Raw genomic sequence first — 26,888 nt, forward strand, 5'->3', positions numbered from 1 at the left:
GTAAACATTATCTTGTATTCCAGTAATGAGATATGCCCTTATTCCCTTATTAGATCCACTTCCCTTAGATCAAAAGCTCACCATCATTTCCTCTCTGATCGCAAACCTCTGTATCTCTTTTGCTAGAGGCACAGACCGTCCTATTTATCCAATACCCACAAGTCCCTTGGCCAACATTCAATAACCTCAAACTATTCTATAAGCAAAATCATCTTTTCCATTCAGTAGTGAGCTCCCCCATTCTCTACTTCCTTCTGTATAATTTACCATCCAGGCAATCAAAGAGAAATTTCCCCCTCCCCTTGTGTCTCTAATCAAAAGCCCACATTTCCTCTGATCACTTGCCTTTCTCCCTTTCTCAGTAAAAACAAATAACACACTGCTCCAGGGGAAAAAGTTCAAGCTGCATGAGCAGTGACACAAGTAGACTGCAGAACGGAAAAGGAGAGAGAGAAAATAAATAACAAACAGATTTCTCATTGAACCAATAACCTCAGAGTATGTAGGGTATATGGGCGTCACAAACAACCCTAATTCTGAGATATCTTCTCTTAAGTCCAAAGGCCATTCTGGTGAACTCAGTAGCAAAGGCTTTCACAGAGGTAGCTGGAACACCATGAGACTTCTTAAATGACAGATGTGTAACCTTTCAATCACCAACCACAATTTGTGAAATCCTAAGAAAGCCTTTAACAAAAATATGGCATGACCATAATGTTTGAGAGAAAATAAATACCACAATCTCATAAAAGAGTCAGGCAGCTCTTAAAATATCTTGGCTGAGGAGCTAAAAGTTATTTACATGTGACTGAAAGCAGTCTTATTTATTTATTTTTTTTATAGTTTTAACTTTTGAGATACAAATAAATGTAAGAAATGGACAGCCAGAAGGGCTACAGGGAAGGGGGTGGTGGGGGGTAGATGTCGAATCACCTAGGTCTTCCTACCCAAATATTCTGTCTGATAGTTTACTTGATGTGGAACTGCTAAACAGATCTCATTAATGATAGTGGGACTGACAAGAGATATTCTTATTACCAATTTAGGGGGTCATTTTCAAAGGCTTATCGCGTGCGATAAATCTCTATCGCACGCGAAAAGACCCTTTTCTCAAGCGATAGCATGCTGGCGGCGGAGTCGGGGAGGGGTCGGGGCAGCGAGGAGGCGGACTCAGCAGTGTCTTCACTGGCGACGATAAGGTTAGTAACATTAACGTCGCCAGTAGCGCGTCCAATAGCACCACCTTTCACGGTGGCGGTATTGGGTGCGAAAGCCGGCAGCAAAAACACCGCGGTGGTGCGAAGGCAGCTGGCTTTCACAGACCCGCCCCCACCTTCGCCCCCCCCCCCCCCCCCCCATTTTCGCTGGATTCACCATTCTGCAATAGAATGGTGAATCCATGCCTTAGTATTAACCTATTCAATATCTAGTTGCTGTGTCCTTGTTTCTGCCTCTATTTTCCTTAATTTACAAGAAAAGAAGAGAGGCTGCATAAAGTGCTGGATGAACTCTTTACTGGGTCCTAGACAATCATGCCTACTCCCCATGAACTCCCAGTCACCCCTTCTCTCCTCCCATATGAACTCCCAATCACCCTTCACTTCCATGTGGATCCTGATTCACTCTTCCTCTTTTCAAGACAGTCATTTCTTCCTTCCATTGATCTCCACTCACTTCTTCCTCCACCCCAACAGTTCCCATGGACCGCTATTAACATCCTTCTCTTCATCCCCATTAGACCTCTATTCCATTCTCAGGACAATTCCTGAAGTGGCCTGGAGGAAGCTGAGAGATCAGACCTGGAAGTCGTGGAGCAGGTTATGAGTGACTGTGGAGACTAAGCCAATGTGTGCTCTCAGGCTGCACCTTCCATATAGAAATTATTAAGGGGCAAGACAACTTGGGGCCTGGGAGCACATTCTGGTTCGGTCCTTGCACTCACTCACAGCCTGCTATGACTGCCAGATCCAGGACTGCAGTTTTTCCTTATCCACTTTAGGAGAGGTCAACTTGGAGGAGTGCAAATTGCTGAGGGGTCTGGGGAAGGAATGGAGGTCTGTGTAGTATAGAGGGATAGGAGTTGAGTACAATGGAGGGAGGAGGTGGCATGAATTTGAAGGGACTGAAGTCATGTGAAAGGGGTGTTTAGAATGTCTTCAGCTAGGGAGACAGGTACAATTATATCGCTGGTTTAAAGGTATTGCTGGCTGCCAACCTCCCTTAATTAAAACCTTCAGTTGGAAAGTCTATTCTGGTCCCAAATTTTCCACAACTTCCATAGGAGTTCCCTTTTATGGAGGAGACTCATGCCAATTGCAGGAAATCTGGTAGGTCTGCAGGCCCATTCTTGGCTTTGAGTCTTAGACATACACTGAAGTTGTCTATGCATTACATAGACACAGTAGATGATGATAGAAAAAGACCATCTGGTCCATACTGTCTTCTTATTTATTCAAGGAATAAGCAGGTGTGGCATGCTCTGAATTGAAATGGAAATCATATATAAATATTCATTGTTATGGTGCTGAATATACTGTTATGTTGTCAGCCCTTTAAGGTGCAGCAGTTAAAGGGCCTGGAGACACTGGAATTACTGCCAGTCTATGATCCCCTCTGCCTCTAAAAAAGCTAACGAACAGGGAAAATCACTGCCCCAGCCCTGCAAAGATCTGAGGCCATCAAAGTCTCGGTTTATTTTTGATAGTTATGCCCCTTCCTCTCAGCACCTTAAACATTCAGGAACATCTGCCTGATTGTTTAAAAAAGTTTTATAAGGCATTTTGAGAGATTTACACTTGCAAAAAGGATAACCATAGAGAGAAAGTGAGAGACAGCCAGGGCAGGGAGAGGGTGAAAACTGAAAAGAGAAGATAGAGAGTGTTGCCAGAAATTAAAGGGTTTTGTAACTACTGCCGTGAAGACCCACATAGGATGGGGCAGGATGGTGGGGAGGTGAGGCTAGCAAAGTGTCCCCCCAGATTAATCTTGGGCGCCCCAAAAAATTCAGTCTTGGCTGTTCCCCTTCTATGCCTTCTTATTTTCTTCAAAGCTTGCATACAGTGGAGCATATGAGAACAATTCTTACAGCTCTGTTGTATACTGTCTTGGATGCTTTTGCTGGAAAAGTGGTTAAAAATTGCTTAAATAAATTATCAAACCATTTGCATATGTAAATAGATATTTGTGCATGCACATTGGCTATCTGAAAACTGACCTCCCTCATACGTCCGGTCTTCCACAACGCACAAACCTTTAGCTGCTTTGTTTGCTGAGGGACTAATGCTGTATCTTAATGGGCAAGACAGATGTTCACAAAATACATAGAAAAAAAAATAGAATAAAAAGTTGTTTTGTAATATTTTCACAGATGCTGACCATCCATGCCAGCACTTCGTTTTCTTTTACATCTTTCTAAGCCGTGTCTTTGCAGGGTTTTCTTGGACTCTCTCTATACATTTTTCTCTGTGTGTTTTACAATTGGCTTTTTTCAGTTTCTCTGCTATGGAACCCTTTATATCCTAAGGAACCAGTATTTAAATGAGTAGGGATGTCATTGAAGTATAGGCAAATGTTTTATGGATTCTTGCCCTTATATTGCTCCTTTTGTAAGCTGATTGCATTTCTAGTTGTTGCTAATGTCAGAGTGACTTTGCATCTTCAAAAAGGAATGATGAGACTCAAACCAGGGCCAGTGCTAGTTTTGTTTTGTTTTTTTTTGCTGCCCCGTGTGAAAAATTATTGTGCTGCCCCCCCCCCCCCATTTCATTCAGTGTCTGTCCAGGGCCTATAAAATAAAGCCTGGCTCCATCCTGCAATCTATATGTTTTAAAACTGACATGCCCCCCACCCATGAATAGGGAAGGGTATTAGGTACCCTAGGCAAAACTTACAGCCTTGCATACATGTCAAACCCCCCCACCAAGCACACACCCTTTACAGATACACACACAATTAAATTATGCATTTATAATAAATTTTATATGGAAAAGAACATTCAAAAGTAGTCTGCTGAGGCAAAAATGACAATAATAACATGCATATTATATTTACATGCACTCCTGTGGTGCCTACCAGAAAACTCTGCAAAAACGACATTTGGAACTCCTATGGAATTAGACCTTTTGTAATGCATATTGGGTGTGAGCTTGGTCCTCAAAAGGCCATTAAAAAACAGAATTACTATTATAAAATAGTAAACCTCCCATACCAAAACAACCCTAACAAACTTATCTATGAAAATACAACACTGCACATATTACACCAGGACCTAGAACACCAATAAAACAGATATTAGGACACCAAGCTGCTATAGATCCCTACATAGAAATTTCATGCCAACTAAATACTTCACCTCAGTCACATATGCAGAACACAGACACAGACACAAACACACACACTTCTGTTTGTTGCCTGTCTTTCTACCTATTTAAAACAAAAATATACAAACTTTTGATTGTTGCCTGACTTTCTGACTACCTAAAACACACTAAATAATATACCTCAATAGTTTACTTCTCCCAAATACTTTTAAGTTTTAAAATTTTATCCAAGCAGTAGTTACTGATTCTTTCCAGCCACCAGCAAGGTGATCCTCTCCTCTTAGTGCTCCCACTGGATTGTGGATTACTGAGCTCTTCCCTTTCAATATAACTTGTGCTTCTAAGGTAAATTAGTAAAAAACAATACCTTTGGAGATTTACACTATAGTTAGTTATCCTGAGTGACTCACTGCTGTTCTGATTAACAAATGTTGGTACCTAATCAAATCAATCACACTACATTAACAACTTTCCAAGATGAGTAACTGAACTTTTTTCAACCTTTTTACTTAGGTATACACTGCTCCTAGCTTATTTCTTTCTTCGGGCTACCTTTTTTAATATAAACACACAAACTTGTTTGTTGCCTGACTTTCTGACTACCTATTTAAAACAAAACACACAAACTTCTTGTTTCTTGTCTGACTAACACACTAAATAATATAGCTCAATAGTTTACTTCTCCCCAGTACTTTTAAGTTTAAAAAATTTCTGCAAGCAGTACTTACTGATTCTTTCCAGCCATCAGCAAGGTGACCCTCTCCTCTCAGTGCTCCCACACAAAATTAGAGGCATATTGCTCCATTGACCAGAATAGGGAGTTGCATGTGAGAGTGTGTGTGTATAAGGGGTCTATTAAAATCACTAGATAGGTGCAAATGAAAGTTCATGTTATCAGAATCCCAACTCTGGTTTCAAGTGAACTGCAAGAAAAGGAGCAAGAACAAACTGATGGGGTAAAAACAAAACAAATAAAAAAAAAAACAACCACAGCCCCAAGGACAAAAGTCAGATGAAAAAAGTTTTAGCAAGAATGAGAGAAAAAAGGACTATCCCTAGGGAGGTGCTCAGGAATGGAGCAGGTCTGGGCTCTTCCTCCCAACATAGGATCCACATCTGAAGAGGTAGGATAGAAAAAGAAAGAGGGTTGGCAATGATAAGTCTGGGAGATCAGGGAAAGCTCTCATACATAGAAGGAAGACATGAACCTCAGAAGAGATCACAGAGAGGTGGGAAGGCAAAACCTTAGAATGGAATGTGGGGATGGTCTGGAAAGAAAGCCTAAGATAAGAGAATCTGTCAAATATTTGGAAGAAGTCATGAAAGAAGGAAGGTAAAGGATTACCCTGGTCCCTAATGGCAAGCCTTGCTAACGGCAAGTCAGTCAGAAGTTCTTCATGAGCTAGTGTATTTTTTTCTTTGCTTATTGCACCCAGGACTATCCCCTGGTAGGACAGACAAGAAAGCCAGAAACAGGAAAAAGGGAACTGCAAACCAGTGGTTTAAAATGCTCAGCAAGAACCAGGGGTTCCTGAAAGAAGATCAAAGTCAGTCAGAGAGAGATTTATTGGGAGATGCCTGGACACTAGAATTTTTCACATCAAGTATGCCTATAGTTAAATCTCTTTCCTTACTGGCGTCTAAATGTGTGAATTGACTCCATGCACCACCTGATTTTTGCAGTACATATATAACTTGCTTCTGGAATTTGACAGTTAGGGGGACATTTACTAAGCATTTTCCCCATAGATACAGAATGGGAAAAAAAAGAAAATCTGGCCCTACGTTTGATATGAAAATATGGAAACCATGCGTATAAATGTAGCAAGCTACTAAAAATATGGTTCCTTTCCCCACGAGTTTTTCATATGCTAGAGCTTTACAATGTGGATGGAGCTGCATCTGGATCTGAGTGATGTGTTTTGGACCTGTCAAAAAGGGGTTTTCAACCCAGAAGAGACTGCAAGCTGCCGCAGCCAAGGTGGAGAAATATAATAATAAGTCAAAAACTCCTGTGTACTCTCCTGTGAATGTCAAATGTTCTGCAAGAATAGAATCCAGCACTCTATCAGGCTGATACAATAAGACACACATTAACACAGAGGCCCGTATTCAGCGCTCATTTTCCTAATGTGAAGACCAAGCTCACACCCAATATGCATTACAAAAGACACATCCCCTGGGCATTTGATGCAATATGCAAATGAGGGGCTGCATAAAAAAGGATGTGTCAGGGAAGAATAGTGCATCCCTAGCACTCAAATGCATTGGGCACCCACTTCTGGAAGATTTTGCTGAGATTGCTGGATGCCCATAGCTAAGCATTCCTTGCTATTGTGCATGTGCATTGTGTGTCCAGAATTTGTATTTTAAATAGATCTCATTTACCTTTATTTTTAAACACTGCAAGCAGTAAATTTAAGTGTCACAATGATACTAACTAGGAGGAACCTCAGAGGATTGTATTTTTTAATTTCTCATGAACCCTTGCCTCGTATATAGACTTTATTTATTTATTTAGATTTTTATATTGCACTTTTCGGCACTTCAAAGTGGATTATATTCAGGTACTGTGGGTATTTCCCTATCCCCAGAGGGCTCACAATCTAACCGCTAGATTCATCAAAATGCTATAAATTTCACATGAATAATGCCTGTGGTAAGGCAAATGGGTGTGGTTAGGGCAATGAGAAAGAGAGAGACATAGAGAAAGAGAGAGAGACTCTTTATAAGGCTTTCATGTAATTCAACTATTTATATCACTATAGGAGGGTCAGCTAGTAAATTGAGGTGAGGTTTTGGTAGTGGTCTAGGGCTTTGGGACCAGTTTTACATGCACAGGCAGACATACGAACAGCACAGTATACATCAGTAAAGAATTGACATGATTTGGAATGAGGAAAGGTACACAAAGATGAGATTTCTACAAAATACTCTCGCCTTAGCTTGAGAGTATCCAGGTAGAGAGTGCATTGCATCTCATTTTACTCCTCCCAAAGTCTGCCCATCTGAATTTACATACCAGCCGTTACATATTGCGGCCGTTGGGGCCCTAATGTGATTTGATGAATGACCCTGTACCTTTGTACCTGAGGCAATGGAGGGTAAAGTGACTTCCCCAACGTCACATTAGAGTCTTAATGCCACCTCCAGGACTAGTGTTAAATTTGCCACATTAAAAAATGTATCCATTGAGTGCCCAGTGATTTTTTGCATTGGGGAATAATAGCTAATATCCTCATTTACATGGAATTTACATGTGATGAGCGCTATTGGCTATGTATTTTTTGGGCGTATGTTTTGGTAGTGCTAATCTCCTTATTGCATCAAGTGCTAGTCTAGCATGTCCAAAATGTGGGTCCAACCATGCATAAACCTGTGCACTAGGCTGGACACATTTTATTGCATTGGCCCCATAATGATAACAAGATGGGAAAAGAGCTGTGCTGCTTAGCCTGCCCAAAAAACAGTACTACATAGCCAGCAGAAGAGGAAGCCAAAGGAATGTTGTCTGGCTCTGTCTGTATGTACGGGGCGGGGATGGGCTTGGAATTGGAGCCAGGAGTCAGGAAGAGAGGAGCAAATCTGGCAGCCCTGCAATCAGTTCTTTTCCTGAAGAGCTAATTAACTAGAGGGAGAGACAGAAGTCTGTACTCCAAAGAAATAGGGAGATAGCTGTTCTTGCTTCTTAGCCAAGCTACATGTAAAATCCAAACAAGGGTCAGAGGAGTAAAGTGCTGAGAGAATGAGTTATGTAATCTAAACTTTTCACAGAGAATAGCTTAGGGGTAATTCATAGGGTGGAAAAAGGGGGGCCACATATATACCACATTTCATATTCTGATTCCCTATTTGTTTGAATTATATGTAATTCTATGTGTAAGCTCCCTTTCCTAGGGCAGTCCAAGGGGGGCAACTTTAAGTATTGCAGAGCATTGATAAACTCTCTGCAGTATTATATTTAGGATTCTTCCAGTGGGGAAAGTCAAAGCTGTAAAAACCAAGAGATCAAGCGCAGTCTTTGAAGTAAAAGTCTGCACATGCTGTATTTTGTGTTCTAAAACAAACTTACTAAAAAAAATCTAAAACGTTTCAGTATTACAAAAATATGAGTCATTTGTTAAGATGAGAAATCCAAACAGAAGTACAGAGACTCATACTTCTTGAGTAAATTAGTAGGAAAACTGGTATCTCCACTGATTATTCAAAGGGCTTTCTCTTTTAGATCCCCAAAACGTAACTAGAAGCACCTCCATGCCCGTTCATCAAGATAGTCTCTCAATTATCTTGTTGGTGAACATAGTAGGAAGAACAAGTGTCCTATCTGTGAAACCTAGGAATACTTGCCCACCTAGGACTGCTCAGAGTCCCTCTTATACTCCCTCCAACTGATAGAAAGAACAAACACACTGTCTCTCTTGGAGAGGAAAGGCAAACACTCATTCCTCGCCTGAAGCCAGGAAACCTACAGCATTTGCTAACTCTCCTTAGTTCCCTTCATCCCTTTGTGGAGTTGTCTTTATAGAATGTGGACACCCAGCCACCCATGAAATCATGCTCAATGCTGGAAGTTTACACATTGTAAAGATATAGTGAGGCCTAGTCAGTCTTATCTATATGTGCACAGGAAGCTATGGGGATCAAGTAAAAGCTGTATGTTCACTAGTGACCAGCACCAAATTTCAAAATTCAGTCCTAGTTTTACAGGGAAACTAGCCACATAAGATCATCATGTTTGTATCATTCCCTATGGGTGTATCTGTCCTCCAATCCAAATAACTTTAGAACTGTTCATCCCAGTACATTCAAATTTTAGTGTCACATACAAGACTCTACTATTACTCACATCAGTCACAGCTGGCACTTGAGTTTGTGGAAAAATTGATCATCCTAAAAATAAAGATCCCTGTGCTGGGTTTCCCTGAATTTCTAAGTGAGTGGCAGGAGGACAGAGTGCAGAGTCACACCAAACTAATTTCCATACCTTTTGGGCTCATCACCTTGCTTTGTTGTTACCTGTTGCCATTCTTGCTACCAATGCCCAGACTGCACCACATGTCCTGCCTCTCTTCTGGTTCATTGCCTTGCTGTGTTGTTTCCTGCTCCCTTTATCTTTTTGCTTTCTTGGTTTCACTGGGGTGTTTTGGCCCCAAAAAGAAAACTAAAAGAAAAGAAAAATATTTTCTTCCCCAGCTCCTTTCTGGATGCCTCGAGATCTTGTCACCAATATTGCTGCTTCTGCCTGTCCTGCTTCACTACCTTACCACTCTCTTGGTTCAGTGCCTTGCTCTATTGTTTGCCACATTTCTTGTTGCCTTATACCTCACTCTATGCCTTGAGGGGTGGATGCCACTGTGCTTGCTTCTGTACCCCTCACTACATGCCTTGGGGAAAGGGGGTATGATTTGATGCCAGTGTTATTACCCTTTGCTCCTCTTTTGGTGCTGTGTAGTTTCATGCCTCTCTTGATGTATCAAGGTGCTATTCCCTCTGCTGCTGATGCCTTCTGGTAAGTTTCATATAACTTTGATGTAAAACCCTAAAGTTAAAGTCAAAAATAGGATGCATACCTCCCCCATTAACTTTTAAGGAGATGAATGATATGAATGAAATAAATGAGCGTCTAATCTTAACTGAACAAAACAGGAAACCAAAATAAAAATCTAAACACCTAGTAGGCATCAGAAAATGTTCATACATCATCTTAGTTTGTCTTATGCTTTCAAACTGAAATCCTGAATGTCTTTGTGAATAAGAACATAAATGCTAAACTATAATGCTAATGGAACACCTCTATATTATTACTATATTACCTCAATCCTATGATTTAACTGTTATCTCAACCCCATGATCTCATTGTAATTTAATCCTACTGTAATCTACTTTGAAGTGACCGACAGGCCACACAAGGCAGAATAGAAATCTAAAATTAAATTAAGTTGGATATTGAACCAGTACAAGTGGTCTACAGAAGGGCTGTCAAGATGGAGCAGAGTTTGCACTAAAAGCTCTGTGAGTTAAGATATAGCTATCTAAATATGTATATCCTAAATGAGATGAAAGATGGAAGGTTATAACAGCTTATAATCCAAAAAGTACAAATAATGCACAAGAGGAAAATCTTTCTCTAGAACAAGAGATTATGAGGCTCAGAGAAACTAGATTTAGGAATCACATTAGCAAATAATTTTTCATGGAAAGGGTGTGGGTGCATGGAATAGTCATCTAGTGGAGGTGATGGAGAGAAAAATAGTAACAGAATTCAAGAAGGCATGGAATAAGTACAGAAGATCCTTAATTATGAAGGGGTGAAGGGGAAGACAGATTAACTTGAGTTTATGGCACTACAACACAATTAAATTAGGCAGACTAGATAAGTCTTATGGTTTGGTCTGCTCTCATATTCTGCTTTAATACAATATGAAATTAGTGATTTTAAGGTCTTGCTTAACTCTTTATTTGCTCTGTGTTTTATGCAGAAGTCAGTTGTCATTATGTTTCTGAATGCACATCCATTTTCTTCCTTTTTCCTATAATTTGTTTGCTGCTGGAACTACACTCAGCCAAGCAATGCAATTTGAAATTATTTTATCAAGGGTTTAACATGAATAACCTTTTCCTTTTGTTCATCTCTATATCTTAAATTCCATGTCAGAAAAAAATGGGACTTGAAACACAATCAGTTAAAAGTTAATTAAATCCAGGATCTTTTGCCCTCTTCAAGAGGATAATTTTCAAAAGGGACTTCTGCTGGTAAACTAGTATACATTTATAGAGAAGGCCCTTTAGAAAATTGTGTGACCACTGGGCGCAAAAAATTATGCATACACACGCTGAATGTATTTTTAAACACATAAGGGGAGGTGTTGAGGGAACTGGGTCTAGATAAGTTTGGGACTTATATGCATACCTTTTAAATTTAAAAAGCATGAGTGCAAACTATCTCAGCAAAACTATGCACACCAAACAGCAGATTTAATTGTGTATGTGTGTGTAGTTTTGCCGGGAAAATTTTCAAACATATGTGCATAAATCCGCTTATGTGCATATTTTCTGGATAATTTATGTACAATGCTTTAAACCTACCCCCTCCCCAACTGTCTAAATAGTTCTACTGGCAAGATTATTTGGTCTCTGTTTACCCAAATATAGTACATAGAAAAATATTTTGGAGAAAATTTGTTGTTGGCTTTGATGAGTAAATACACAAATTGTTTAATGAAAATCACACCTCAGATGTCCCCTCCTTTACTTTGGTGTTAATGTTCAAAAGGTTTTATGTGTGTACATAAGCTTTTGGAAATTGCTACTTTTACATACCTAACTCCTTTAAAGATTCACGCCATAGGGCTGAATGTTCAAAGAGGTTCATATTCAGTGACATTTAGCTAGATAACTCACAAGTTTTCCAGCTAAATGCTGACTTTTGAATATTTTGGGCACATATTATCTGGTTAAAATTTAGCCAGATAGCATAGGGGCACTCCCGAGGCATTTCTAGTAGGAGTTAATTTAGCTGGAAAAGTTATCCAGCTAACTCTGGTCATGCCATACAGCCATCATAAAGTTAGCCAGATAAACGTATCTGGCTATCTTTAAGATAGCCATCTATATTCAGCAGTGTGGCTGCACCACTGAATATCCCACCAAATTTAGCTGAATAAGTTAAGCCAGTTAATTTTGCAATCTAGCCAGTAACTCAGGGGTGGCCAACCTGTGGCTCGGGATCCACATGTGGCTCTTTCAAGTGCAAAACATGGCTCTTGCTGTTCTGTCCCCAAAGTAACTAGGCCGTACTGCATAGGACAGGAGGGAATGTGCTGGGGATAGTAGTACTGGGAAAAGGATAGGAGAGGAGAAAAAGTATGTGAAAGTCCAGGGAGGAGATAAGGCAAGGTGAATAAAGGGAGCATAAGGGATGAGGTAGAAGGTGTTGTTTTGGGGCCTCAGATACTCCATCATTGTTCATGTGTAGGATGGAGGATGTTGTGCTGGGGCTGCCAAGAGACTAGTGGGGGGAAAGCATGGAAGGACAGAGAGAGACTGGTGAGGACAGAGTATAAAGACTAAGAGAGAGACTGGTTGGGACAGGTTGAGAGAGTTGAGGAAAGAGAGAGAGACTGGTAGGGAGAAGGGTGAGTATTGAGTTTGGTGTGCAAGGGGTAATTGAGAGGAAGAGAAAGACTGGTGGGCAGAAGTGAATTGATTGGAAGAGAGCCTGGTGGGAGGATTGAGGAGGCTGGTGGGAACAGGGAAGAGGCACTGGATGGACAGAGGACAGGGTGGAACTGATTAAGATATTGAGAGAGAAACTATGGGGACAGGGTGGGAGGATTGAGAGACTGGTCAGAACAGCACAAGGGAGCAGAGAGAGACTGGAGGAGACAATGAAAAGATTGAGAGACAGACTGGTGGGAATTGCAAGATGAGGATTGAGAGAGAGAGAGAGAGAGAGAGAGAGAGAGAGAGAGAGACTGATGATGAGTCTGGGATTAGATGGAGGATTGAGTCTGTGGGGATTAAGAGAAAATGGTAGAAACAGTGGGGAAATATTGAGAGAGAGGGACGAAAGACTTGTAGAGACAGTAGGGAATTTCAAGAGACTAGTGGGAAATTTGAAGCTGGTGGAGACAAGGGGGGAGGATTGAGAATACTGGTTGAGACAGATTGAGGGAAGTGAGAGACTGATGGGGATTGGGTGAGGGATTGAGAGAGAGAGATAGAGAGAGGTGGAAATAGGCTGGGGGACTAAGAGAGGAATATCTAGTAAGAAAAAGGTAGTGATAAACCCCTTGTACACGTCCTTGGTGAAGCGTCACCTGGAGTACTGTGTTCAATTCTGGAGACCGTATCTCATAAGGGACAGAGACAGGATGGAGGTGGTCCAGAGAAGGGCGAGCAAAATGGTGGGGGGTTCTCCATCAAATGACTTATGAAAAGAGGTTGAAGGGCCCTGGAGGAGAGGAGGAGGAGAGGAGATATGATACAGACCTTCAGATACTTGAAAGGTTTTAATGATACACGATCAACAACAATCCTTTTCCGCTGGAAAGAAACCAATAGAATTAGGGGTCACAAAATGAAACTCCAGGGACGACGACTCAGAACTAATGTCAGGAAATATTTCTTCATGGAGAGGGTGGTGGATACCTGGAATACCCTTCCAGAGGAGGTGGTAAAGACAAAAACGGTGAAATATTTCAAAAGGGCATGGGGTAAACACTGTGGATCCCTAAAGGCAAGGGGAATGGGAATGTAGTAAGAGGCATGGGGGTAACTTGCTGATGTGGCAGATACTACCCTTAACAAATAAGCCTTCATGCTGTTGATGCAACTCCATTATTGTTCGCTGCTTTAATGGCAGGGGAAAAGAGAAATTGGATTCAGACAACAACCAGCAATGACATTGAACTGTACAGTCTAGGAAAACAAAAAAGCATGGGGGTAAATTGTTTGATGCAGCAGTTACTACCTTTAACCAAAAAGCTTGATACTATACTTCTGATGCAACTCCAATATTTAGACCTGCTCGATAGCTGATATAATATCTGGTGAACTAGAACTTATCTGGGTATATTCAGCAGCATATCCGTGCTGCTGAATATCCCTTCTAAGCTAGCTAGATAAGTTATGTCTGGCTAATATAGCTGGATATCTTTGCATATTGGGCCCAATGTTTTTAGTAGAGCAAACATGCATTTAATTATTTCTCTACTGGAGCAACAGGCAGAATATAGTGCTCTTCTGAGTCAGTAGGTGGATATAAAAATGGAATTATCAGCCGTGGCAAGAGTGTTAATCAAGCATCTGTTTTCTGTAGTAGGAACTGAACTGTGGAATTCACACCAAAAAAGATTTACACATGGAGTTAAATTATTTGCTTTTCTGGAAAAAGGTGAAAATGTGGCTTAGTTACTCTAGTAATGTTGTTATACAGCTGTTTTATTTTGTTTATATGATTTTTTGTTTTTATGTAATGTTTTTGAATGTAGATTTCCTTGCATCCTGATTTTCATGTATGTGGTTGTTTGAATTGTAGTAAACTGCACCAAGCAGGTTTTTCCTGCATGAGTGATCAATAAGAATGAATGAATATATAAATAAATATATACATAAATATCATCAAAAGTAGACATCATTTACAATATTCACTTTCGTTCACGCAACCAGCGATTTCTTTTTGGAAAAAAAGGGTGACAGAACTTGCATGCAGGATAAATGTTTTTTGGTTTGTTTTGTTTTTTAAGGACCACAGGACAAATCAAGTAGGTAGAAGAACAAGGTGCTGATACTCAATATTGGTTTTTACCCCTTGAAAAAAAGCCCTGCTCACACAATACTATACACAGTGACTCACTCCCTTCTACACTTACCCAGCAGAATTGAATTCTAAGGATCCCAACTATATATATGCTCATGTAAGGAATAATGTATCTTAATATAATTTCATCAGGAAACTTGGTTACCACATAACCTGGTATTATGTATGTAATATATGTGTGCTTGTCTGATTGAGAAATGACTATGTAATAGTGCTAGTTAGTGCTATAAGTAATTGGCAAGAATTAAACTTGCTTTTTAGTGTGATAGTGCATTATGACATTATGTACTATCTTAGTTTAGCAAGAATCTTGGGGATTCATAGTTTTATGGACGTATGGTCTCTGAATGAAAGAGAGAACTCTAGGGGCATCTCCTTAGCATGGCTCGTTTACCAGCACAAATTGGAAGCTGGCTTTCTTCCCTCCCCAAGCCTGAATATACCGCCTCCGTATTGCACCAAGAATCTAAACTTGTTCCGCGCAGCAGCCTGAGCTATTGGGATGCTAACTTTATAATTTGATGCTTATTTACTCTGTACAAAAAAAGTCAGCAACCTCAGTAATCCGGAACTATGAAAAAAAAATTCTAAAAAGGAAGTGATAGATACAAAATTTTCACACAAGTACAAAATAAGAGGAAAACCTTTATAATTTAGAGGCTCAGATTTTTTGTTATGAAAATAGAGGGAATTGTAAAAGGGTTTCATGTCCCTAGATTACTACTTCAAATTATTTCTCTTTTGAAAATCCAGTTTTTCCACCTAATATTGTATTTTTAGAATTTTTCCAACATAGTCCTATTAATGTTATAGTTAGATCCCCTTATTGAAATGGTAACATTGATATAAGATCATAAGATCATAAGATCATAAGACTTGCCATACTGGGTCAGACCAAAGGTCCATCAAGCCCAGTATCCTGTTTCCAACAGTGGCTAATCCAGGTCACAAGTACCTAGCAGGATCCTAGATTCTATGCTGCTTATCCCAAAAATAAGCACTGGATTTTTGCAACTCTACCTTAATACTGGTTTATGGACTTTTCCTTCAGGAACGTGTCCAAACCTTTTTTTAAACGCAACTATGCTAATAACTTTCACCACATCCTCTGGCAACAAATTCCAGAGCTTAATTATGGTTGAGTAAAAAAAGATTTTCTCCTATTTGTCTTAACAACTTCATTGTGTGTCCCCTAGTCTTTGTACTTTTGGAGTAAAAGACTGATCTCGTTTACTCGTTCCATACCACTCATTATTTTATAGAGATGTCTGGACAATGCTCCCACCCAACAATGCACCTCCACCAAAAAAAAAACCTTGCTTCTCCTTAAAATAGTATCTCCCACCCAAAGACCCCTTCAACCTCCTCCCAGACCCAACATTACATCTCCATTAAAACCATGCCCCCCGACCCTTCATCACATCCGCTAACTCTCTCCCCGATATCACACCCTCACCCAAAAGCCCCTCTGCCCACCACACGCAACCGCTTGTATTTCTCCATCTTCCCCTAGGGCCAGAAACTTCCCGCCGTCTCCATGGCGACTACTTCCAATAACTGGGAAATCTTATCATACATGTCTTCTGTCAGCATATTCCATACTTTCTGAGTAACAGAGCATGTGCTACTCTTTAAAACGGCATTCCTTTACCAAATAATTCAATGAAAAATACAATAAAGTAGATATTCAAAGGGTTTATCTAGTTACATTTTTTATTTAGCCAGATGAATCCTAATATTTGTCTTTAAATTTACTCCCTGCTGACTGGCTAAATATTTTCCTGGCAAATCACAGCTTGGACAAAATATAGCTGGATAAAAACAGACAACACTGGAGGTGCAGTTAAACTTTGGCAGTCAGCGCTGAATATCAGCTTTGGCCATCCAATGTTACCAAGTTACCTCTGGATGGCCAAATAGCATAACGTTAACTGGGCAACCCTCGGGCTGATGCTTATCCTCCCCCATCCAATGCTTCAATAAACCACACACACACATGCTTCAGATGTATGTGTGTGTGTGGTGGGGGAGTGAAGGGGAGTAGAATTTTATTTTTTATTTTTAAGAACTTATATGCTGCGAATCTGATGGTCTGGGCGGCTCACAAATGTGCACATAAATAATTTTTAAAACATCAAATCCAATAAAAATAAATATCAAGAGAACAATATCAGCATCAGTAAACACCACTGGGCATGATTACAGTGAAATTCTCTGGTCCTTTTCTCCAAACACCACTACTGAGCCCTGACGTATCCTGCATAAGCCTATCTTGCTCCAACCATAACCACTGTGGCCTGACACTTTCAGCTGTAGAATGCCATGCTCCACCATATTCACTGAGGCCTAATGTTTCCTGCATAAGCCTTTCTTGCACCAACTATACCCACTACAGCTTGACACTTCCAGCTACCGAATGCCATGCTTTAGCCTTGACCACTGAGTCCTGACACTGCTGCAGAATGCCATGTTCCAACCATAACCTCTGTGGCCTGACGTATCCTGCATAAGCCCGTCTTGCTCAAAACATAACCACTGAGGCCTGACACTTCCAGCTGCAAAATGCTATGTTGTAAACACCATTTCAAAACATTGTTAGAAAAGCTCAGGATCCTTAATATTTTCAAATAGGCTTTGCAGTCCCTAAGAATGTTACATTTTTTATTTGCATAGGTATTTTACAAATGCTACATGGACCTGACATTGACAACACCACAGCATTGAGGGTGTAGTGCTACACTTCTTGCTGAATTGCTCTGCTCCTACCAATTGAATTTTGCAAAATTATTAACCAATACCACTTCTGTCGTTACTGCTCCAAGCCATTCTTGCTACATCATGGTTCCCGCTCGCTCCACTGCTCAGCATGTACAAGAACCGGCAAACACCTTTGGGTGTGTTACAGCTACCCTTCTTGCTGCGTTGCTCTGATCCTACCATTCCAGTTCTTAAGAGATACCAGCATCACTACTGTTGCTGCCATTCCAAGCTGGTCTTGGAACCATAAAGATGAATTTTAAAAGCCTGACATGCACCAAAATTAGGAAATGTGCGAATATGTTGGGCCGGTGCGCGCTAAGCGGATTTTTAAAAGCAGCTCCTATATGCACATACTTGCAGTTATGTGCACAAATGAAAAGCTCCAAAAAAGGGGGCAGAGCATGGGCATGGTGTGGGCATTCCTGGATTTAACCTTGAAATTAGCACATACAAACTTACTCGCACAGGCGTTCATTGGGGGTCCCCTGCCACGTAACATTACTTCTGCTAAAGTAAAACAAAAAAATATGGGCAGATCAGCAGGGTTTTAAAGGTTGGGGCTAACAGGGGAGAAGGGAGGCTATTAAACTAGGGGGCTTTGAAAGTCCTATCCCTTAACTGGGTAAACTGGGAAAATGGCCAATGGTGTCAGTTCTTATGCTTTTAAAATCCCCTGACTTATGCACCCACTTAAAATTGCATGCAAATGTATGCGCGGTCAGGCTATTTTATAACATGGCCGCATCCCTGGGTGCTTCCTCCACTGCTCCAGTTCTATTCAAGGTTGTTGCCAAATCCCTTTCTCCTACAGTTCTTGCCAACTTTTCATCTTACCCTAGCCATACATTGCTTTCCAAATTCACTCCTCAGGCTTTTAATACCATTCTTCTTCTGTGGTACTCACTGTTTTGTCATGTCTTGCTCTTTCCACATCTATCCATTGTCCTGCTCACTTGCTGCACCAGTCCATTAACTATAACTGATTTCATGGCCCATTCACAATTCCACTGTACTCTGCATTATGACGTGCATGGCTTACTCCATGACACAAGCATATGCTACCAAACTGGCGGATCAGCCAGGTGCAACCATATTTTGACAGGGAGAGTCATCCCATGCTCTGGTTGTCTGTATGCGTGAACGGAATGATTGGCACCTTCATTGCTGCTGTGCCTTAATGCTGTGCCCCTCATCCTACACCATTAGCTCCTTGTACTGCTTGGCCTAACTGCCATTCACCTTGGGGTTCTTTCTGTCACTGCACCTTCCTGGCATACTCCAGCTCTTATACGTTGAGTCTTCTTGACAATCTAGGTTGCTGCTGTACAGTGTGCACATCTCCTATGCTTTTGAAATCTTGATACCACACTTTCTGATCCTTGGTCCTTTTAGCTGTACCTTGGGATTTTTTCTGCCATGTTTTTTCTGCTTTGTTCCCTCTTCATGGTGCCTTAGGGTGCTGATGCCACTTTCGATGCCACTTTGCCTCTAGTGATGACATCAAGTGTTCATGTCACTATTGCTGGTGTCCTCTTTTTCCACCTTGGAATGTTCTTCCTCCTCTTGTTGCTTCTTTGCTCTTCTCACGGTGTTTTGGATAACTCTTGCCAATGAAGGAAACCTTAGGCTAGTAATTATGCCAATTTTTTATGCCATTTTGCCACAGTCTAAGCACCTTGCAGTTCTTTCCCCCTTCTGATGAATTCTTCTCACAATTTTCATTAGAATTGATTAGAAAATCACTATTGTGAAGACCAGAATAGACTGCAATGCTTCCCCCAAAGCTTTTAAGGGCAAACAAATAAACTAATGAAATGAATAAACACATTTTTTTGTAGTGAAACTAATGAAATTAATTTGGGTCCTAACGAAACAAATGAATGAACTGAAATTAAGTTTTTCTTCCGCACATTCCTAGCAGTGACATAGGGTGGGGACAAGTGTGGAGGACTTTTTTATTTTTAACAGTGCAGAGGGAGGGAAGGCCAGCTAGCCAGCTTTCATTTTAAACTTTTGTAAAGCAGATGGATGGAGGGAAAACCAGCTGTGGGGTGGGGGGAAAATTAGTTTTTCAAACTCATGCCAGGAGAGAAAAGGAGGGAGGGAAGGGCAGTACATTGGCCCCTTTCCACCTGAGGCATGCTTACATTTTTTTTTTAAAGAACTGGAGGGAAAGAAAATGTAGAAAGTGAGCATCAGACCAGCTGCAATTTTTCCATTTTTTAAAACCAAGTGGGTAGGAAGGAAGGGAAGAAGTTGGCACAGGGGTGGGTACGACAGGAATAATTTTGAGCTATGGTGGGTGTCAGAGGGAGAAAGGGATCCTCTGATATTTGTTTTAAAGGACCAAGGCCTAGATTTATCAAAATGCTATAAATATAGTGGCAATAGCACACGCGATAAAAAAGGGGGCATGGTTAGGCTAATTTCCCTGCTCCTGCATTGCATAGGTAATTTCCGCAAGCTGCAATAAATTTATTGCACAAGTGCTAATTTTCACATCACATGCTGATTAATTCACCGCAGGCGCGTTACTGACTGAAAAGGCTTTTATTGCACATGCTATTCAGGTAGGGGGGGAGAGAGAGAGAGACCGATATGTAACTTTACTATTTATAACAATGTAAGAGCGGACACTTTTAACTTGGGGTGGGGTTTAGGGGTCAGTTTTACATACACAGTCAGAAAATCTTCAGTGATGTCAACTTTGCTGTTAATACCTCTGACTGTGTATGTAAAATTGCCCCCCCAACCTCCAAACCCAAGTCTGTAATTTGGTTAGTGCCTGATTTTCAACATTAACTGGATTTTTAACCAGGGGAATCCAGTCACATTGATGAATATTCAACTGACAACCTAGCCAAAAAGCTTCAGCTAAATATTCACCTACAGAGAAATGTCTAAAATGATCTTATCCACTCACTGGATCTCAATATTGACCTCACTAAGATAAGTGAACACAGAATGCTCTAACATCATTCATTTATAAAGCTTTGATTTCCAATTTTGTAGCTTCAGATTGAACATTCACCAAATTCTTTATATTTTCATATTTTTTTATCCAACATCCCATATGCTTTACTTATACTGACATATATTGTATATTTGCAATTAGCTGTACATCTTTCCTCTGTTGATGACCATCACCACCTTCAGTATTTTAGTTAATCTCCCCCATTAGTCAATCAACATACAAAACTGAATGTAAGGTACACTTCTCTGATTATAACTCTTACCTTTCCGATGATATCTGAAATTCTGGCCACAAGCTTTCCTTTCTGATGGCGCATGGTTGGAGGACTCTGTCCATCCCAGTCCTGATGCTCTTCAATGCTTTGTAAATAGAGCAGTGCCTTAAGACCGGTGCAGTAATCCTCAATAACTGTCAAGTCTTGATTCTGTACTGCACTGCAAACCTAAATATGCAATAAATAGAAATGAAAACATAAACTAAATTATTCAAATAATTTTAAAACATTTAGGGAGTCAAGTCACTAAGGGGACCATACTTTTTTTTTTAACATTATACCTAAAATTCCCCATTATGATCAAGTCACTAAGACGTTGTGATTTAAAGGCATTTATCTGGATAATTTTTTAGTTATTTGAATAAATGCCAGTGTTGGAATATCACCATGCAGCCTCATCATGCCCTGATTGCTGCTGCTATGACACTTCCCCACCAGCAGAGGCCTTCAGAGAGCTCTGCCCCCAGCTACCTGAGCCATCTCCTCACTGACTATCTGACTCAGAAGTTCCTGAGCTACTTAAGCCAGCCTTTCCAGTACCTCAATGCCTCTTCAAGTCATCCTTGGTTCTCTGTCCTGGCCATGCTTACCTTGTTCCATTCCTTGTGGCCTCTGGGCTTGCTGTTGCCTTGTGCCTTGCTCTGTGGCCTACTCAAGATTGTCCTTACCTTGGCTTCTGGGCCTTTTTTTACTTTGTGCCTCCCTTGCGGCCTTTGTGCCTTATGCCTAGTGGCCTATGGGCTTTCTCTTTTGCTATCCTCAGGCCTCAGTGCTCTGTGTAGTCTTGTCTTGTTCTTGTCTGACCTGTCCTTGTCTGTCTAGTCTTGTTCTGCCCATTCCAGTTCCCAATATCCATTCCCTGTCTTGCCATTGCCTTATCTTGCCCAAATCTGTACCTAATTCCAGTCCCTGCTCATTCTGTCCAGCTGTTAGGGTTTGTGGACCCTTGGCCCGAGGTGGAGTTGGCAGTACCTGTGGGGGGGGAGGGTGAGCCCCACAGGTCCCCACTGTTGGCAGGCAAGGTCAGATGGGAAGCAGAGGCTGTGTTAGGGTTTGTGGACCCTTGGCCAGAGGTGGAGTTGGCACTACCTGTGGGGGGGTGAGTCCCACAGTCCCCACCATTGAGAGGCGAGGCCAGATGGGAAGCAGAGGCTGTGTTAGGGTTTGTGGACCCTTGGCCCGAGGTGGAGTTGGCACTACCTGTGGGGGGTGAGCCCCACAGTCCCCACCATCGAGAGGCGAGGCCAGATGGGAAGCAGAGGCTGACAGGAGCTTCGCCAGTACCAGCCCTCGTTCCCCACAGGCTGAGCCCTTGGGTGCCGGGGCTGGCTGGTCTTAGGTAGGCCTCTGTGTGGCTGGTCACAATGAGCAGCTGAGGTAGGATCTTGAGTCCAAGAAGAGTAGAGCTGGAGATGATAGGTGAAAGGGCAACCAGACTGGTCTGAGGTAGAAGGCAGATGGCAGAAAGCAGTGGTCAAGTCCAGTCCGAGGTCAGAGGCAGGCAGCAGAAGGCAGCAGTCAAGTCCAGTCTGAGGTCAGAGGCAGGCGGCAGAATGCGGTGGTCAGGTCCAGTTCGAGGTCAAAGGCAGATGACCCAAGGCGATGGTCAAGCCTGGTCAGAGGTCAGAGGCAGGCCCAGAGCCGGAGATGTCCTAGGACATCCGCCACTGAGGCTGGAGAGGAGGCGGCAGAGCCGGGATGTAGAAGCAGGGACCTCAGAGGCCGGAACCTCCGAGGCAGGCACGTGGAGATCAGGACCTCCAAAGCAGGAAGGCTGAAGCCAGGACCCCTGAAGCAGGAAGGCTGAGTCCAGGACCTCCAAAGCAGGAAGGCTGAGACAGGAATTCTGAAGCAGGAACGCTGAACAGGAACCTCCGAAACAGAGACCCTGAAGCAGGATCCAGAGAACTTATTGCCAAGTCAGTCAGCTGGAGCTAGAGGTGGTCTTTAAATAGGCCGGGAGACCTGACATCATCCCAAGGCCCGGATCGCATTTTCCCGCCATTGGCCCTTTAAAGGGAGCCAAGGCGATGCGCGTGCGTGCCTAGGGAGGACCCGGATGGAAATAGCGGTTGGTGGCATCTTGGCCACCATGCGACCTGCAGGAGGGCTGGAACAGGAGAGTAGTGGTAGCAGCAACTTGCTGCAGTTGTGAGGATGCTGGAAGCCAGACAGAGAAAGAGGCTGCGGGTGAATGGTGCTGGATGCGGTTTGCCGTGGCTGGTGAGCGTACACCAGCCTATGTCTGTATCCAGTTCTAGTGCCCAGCCTGAGCAAATATTTGTATCCAGTTCTAGTCTCTGTTCAGTATCCTCCCCAGCCTATATCTGTATCCAGACCCAGTCTCTGTTCAGTATCCTGCCCAGCCTGTGTCTGTCCAGCCAGTCCTGCCTTGCATAGCCTGCCCCAGCATCCAGATTCCAGCCTGTCTATAACACATCATCCAGCCTATATCTGACCTCAATTTCTGGTTTTGCCTGCCCTGCTTTGTCTAGCCTGCATTGCCTGTCCAGCCTGCCTTACTATGATGATCTGCTGCTGATGCCAAGCCCTACCGGAACCTAAGGCCCCCAGAACCTAAGGGCTCAACCTGTGGGGAAAGGGGCAGACTAGGCTGAAGATAAACTCCAGTCCAGCCCTGCTGTCCTGCTCTGCTCCTGAGGGGGTGTTCCCTGACCTCAGCAGCATGACACACCATCACTTATCCAGATACATTTTTTCCTGATAAGTCATTATCCAGATAAAATTGATCTGGATGAGAGGCATTTCAAGGGCATACCTGGGCGTGGTCGAGATAGCTGAATAGGCTATCTGGCTGAGTCCAATATTTGGAGTTACTTGAATTTCTAATTTGGCTAACCATAGACTTGGCCAAGAACTAGGTTAAAGTTATCCGGGAACATGAAATATGAATTAATGTTGTGGGCCTAGAGGTCCAAAAAGCCTCCTTAACCCCCACCCTCCTTAACCCCCACCCCCTAGCAAAACTGAAATGTAACATATGTTTCTGCAGTTTGAGGTTTATATCGGACAAAAATGATTTTAAGAGCTTAATACTCTCATTTGTTTTATCTGATTTAGATTATTGTAATGCCCTTTATATAGCACTTCCTAAATGCTATTTGCACTTGTTACAATTATTATTAAATGCAGTGGCATGACTGGTAGCTCAGTGTTCTTTGAGAGGTCATATTTCCTCTATTCTGTGGGACTTACACTGGCTACCCATCAAGAAGACAGTTAGATTCAAGACTCTTATTCTAGCACTGTAGCACACTAGGTTTTAGCTAGGGTTAGCCCAGGGCATTTGAAGAGTTCCTTACCATTATACCAGTTCCAGCAGTTGTTATGCTCTATGGGACAGCAACGTTTAATTGTATCAACAGCGATATCTGCTAGGTTATAGCATATGCATCTTCGATCTTTTCCTCAAGCGGCTCCCACCCTTGGGAACCCACGGCTGCAAGAAGACTTGAAGTGCTTTGGGATAGCTTTAAAATCTAATTTATTTTGTGAGGCCTTTATAAACTAAATTAATTGTAATTGCTTTTTGATTTTATTGATAATTGTTGCTGTTTATGTTATTTATTTATTTTTATATACCGACATTCGAACTGGTATATCACATTTGATTTTTATCTGCTATGAACAGGTTTTTTTGGGAATATGGCAGACTACTAATTTTGGTAAATAAATAAGTTAGCAACTTGCTAGTGGCACAAACTCAGTCTGCCTTTCTAAAGCTATCCTTCACCGTCAGTCCGATACAGTAAAGTGCACTCAGCTGAGCACACTGTTTAACATGCAATTGGACGTGCATTTTGGATGCGCATCCACAACCGCTTATACCATAAGGGGTTTAGCACATTCAAAACGCACGTCCAACCCCCCCCCCCCCCCAAAAAAAAAAAATAAAATAATAATCACAGCCCAGAGCAGGTGTTAATTTCTGAGCGGCCCAAAAAAGTATACAGAAAAGCAGAAAATACTGCTTTCCTGTACATCCTCTGACTTACTATCATGGCAATATTATGTCAGATGATCCAAAAGGTTACATTTTTTTTTTTTTTTAATTTAAAAAAAAAAAAATAAATAAAAAAATGCCAGTGGTTAGTTTAGAAAAAGCGTTGCTCAATTAACAAGCATCCATTTTCCTAATCCATGGCAGTGCACAGGATAGGAAAAAGGCCGCTGGTAAAATTGAGCGTCCGTTTTCCAAACCTGCTGACAGCCACCTCTCCTGGGCTGCCAAGGAGGCACTAGGGGTACGCAATTGTCCCTAGCACTTCCTTTTAACATGACCCCACATTTAAATATTGTATTGCGCACCCAGGAGAGGTGACTGGGCGCGCGTTAGGAAAGTGGGCGCTCAACACCGAGTGCCCATTTTTCGCATGGCTACTGTATCGGACTGAGTGTGTGCAAAAAAGTCTCTATTTCTCGCCAACAAACACACACACACACACACACCGATGCACAGTGCATATGTGCACTGCTGATTGACTCCTTTTGCACACAGGCAAAATACTTGTCAGAAAGAGAATAAACTGAGAAAGCTGTGCTTCTCTTCACTGCAATCTGTCTACAATGCAGATATGCAGTGCAGTGCACGCTGTAGAATCAGACACAAAAGAACACCTTGCTGCTGTTCACTGCTTCTATCTCCAATCCACTTCCCTTCCCCAGTGAACAGACAAAAAGCAAAGCACTGACTGCAGTGAAGATACAGAAAAAGCCCTTTGCCAATACCAACATTTTTCTCCTTATTTTTTAAAGCTTTTCTTTGACTTTTAGAGAGATTCTGAAAAGACAAGTTTCCCTCTAAAATCTAAAAGAGAACATGGAGTTTCTTTGAACATACTCAGACCTTTCAGTGGGAGGCCATCAGTGTCATTTGATCCAGACTCCAGCTATAGGCTAATTAAAAAAATGTTTCACCGTGATAAGACCTCTATCCTGTCTTCTTGCCTACTTTTTCCACCTTGCTCCAGTCCGGCTGTTATCTCACATAGGCAATGATTTTTTTGCAGTGCTCTCAGTTTCATTGCAGCAGTTTTCAATGGGCCATAGACTTGAATGGGAAACAAATGAATGAAACAAAAACTTTCATTTAAATTTTTAGGGGGTCCACAAATGAAACGAAAATGGTCTCTCATTTGTTGCATTTTACCTATTCATTTCAAATGAATGTACATTCCTATTGAATACCAACATTATATATCTAAAACTAAAGAGGCTGGAAAGACTAAGAGCCAGAGGGCTAAATTTTCAGAACTGGCTATGTAGGGACTTATCTGGCTAGATCAAATTTAATGACACTGAGCAGTTTGGGAGGAGTAAATGGAAATGAGGACTGATTAAGGTTGCATGAGATAACATAATGTACAGTTGTACACTATTGCTTTACTAAAATTCAAGTAAATCACATTGAGCGCTCTTTTCTGTTTCAATTCTCTAGTCACCCAATCAAAAAAGTAAGTCAGATTCATCTGACAGGACCTTCCCCTGGGGAATTCATGCTGTCTCAGATCGAGCAACCCATTGGATTGTAGATAGTTTACTATCCTTTCCTTCAACAGAGTCTTCATTAATTTTCGCACCACCGAGGTGAGGCTAACTGGCCTGTAGTTTCCTGCCTCCTCTCTGCTCCCACTCTTGTGAAGTGGGACCACCATTGCTCTTCTCCAATCACTCGGCACCACTCTCGTTTCCAAGGATCTATTGAACAGGTCACATAGCAGACCGGCCAGCACAACTCTGAGCTCCCTCAGTATCCTGGGATGTACCTCATCCGGCCCCATGGCTTTGTCCACTTTCAGTTTTCCTAGCTCTTCCCATACATTCTCTTCTGTAAACAGAATTTTGTCTTCTCCACCCCCTTCCACAGTCTTGTTAACTAATGACAGTCCTTCTCCAGGGTCTTTTTTTAGTGAACACCAAATTACAGTATTTGTTTAATATTTCCACCATTTTTCGTCTCTCTCCACACATTGATCCTGGTCACCTTTCAATTTCACTGTACCTCTTTGGCCCTTTCTCCTTTCTCTGATATATCTGAAGAATGTTTTGTCACCTCTCTATACCTCTTTGGCAATCCTTTCTTCTGCCAGACCTTTTTCTTTCTTGATTACTTTCTTCGTCTCCCTTAGTTTTACCAGGTATTCTTCCCTGTGTTCCTCTTTTTGGGCTGCTTTATAATTCTTGAATGCTGCTTTTTTTTCTTTTATTATGTCAGCCATC

At 41.8% G+C, this 26,888-nt stretch overlaps 1 protein-coding gene across 1 annotated transcript in view; it reads right to left on the bottom strand.

Moving 5' to 3' along the window:
- Nucleotides 1-26,888, bottom strand: part of DPYD (dihydropyrimidine dehydrogenase) — a 2,453,390-nt gene that overhangs the window by 237,352 nt on the left and 2,189,150 nt on the right. Inside the window, exon 20 of the mRNA XM_029618068.1 lies at nt 20,637-20,816. Within this exon, the coding sequence (XP_029473928.1) occupies nt 20,637-20,816 (180 nt within the window). The remainder of the gene's footprint in view (nt 1-20,636; nt 20,817-26,888) is intronic.

The sequence above is a fragment of the Rhinatrema bivittatum genome, chromosome 10 (assembly GCF_901001135.1).
Source record: "Rhinatrema bivittatum chromosome 10, aRhiBiv1.1, whole genome shotgun sequence".
In the NCBI taxonomy this organism is placed as follows: domain Eukaryota; kingdom Metazoa; phylum Chordata; class Amphibia; order Gymnophiona; family Rhinatrematidae; genus Rhinatrema; species Rhinatrema bivittatum.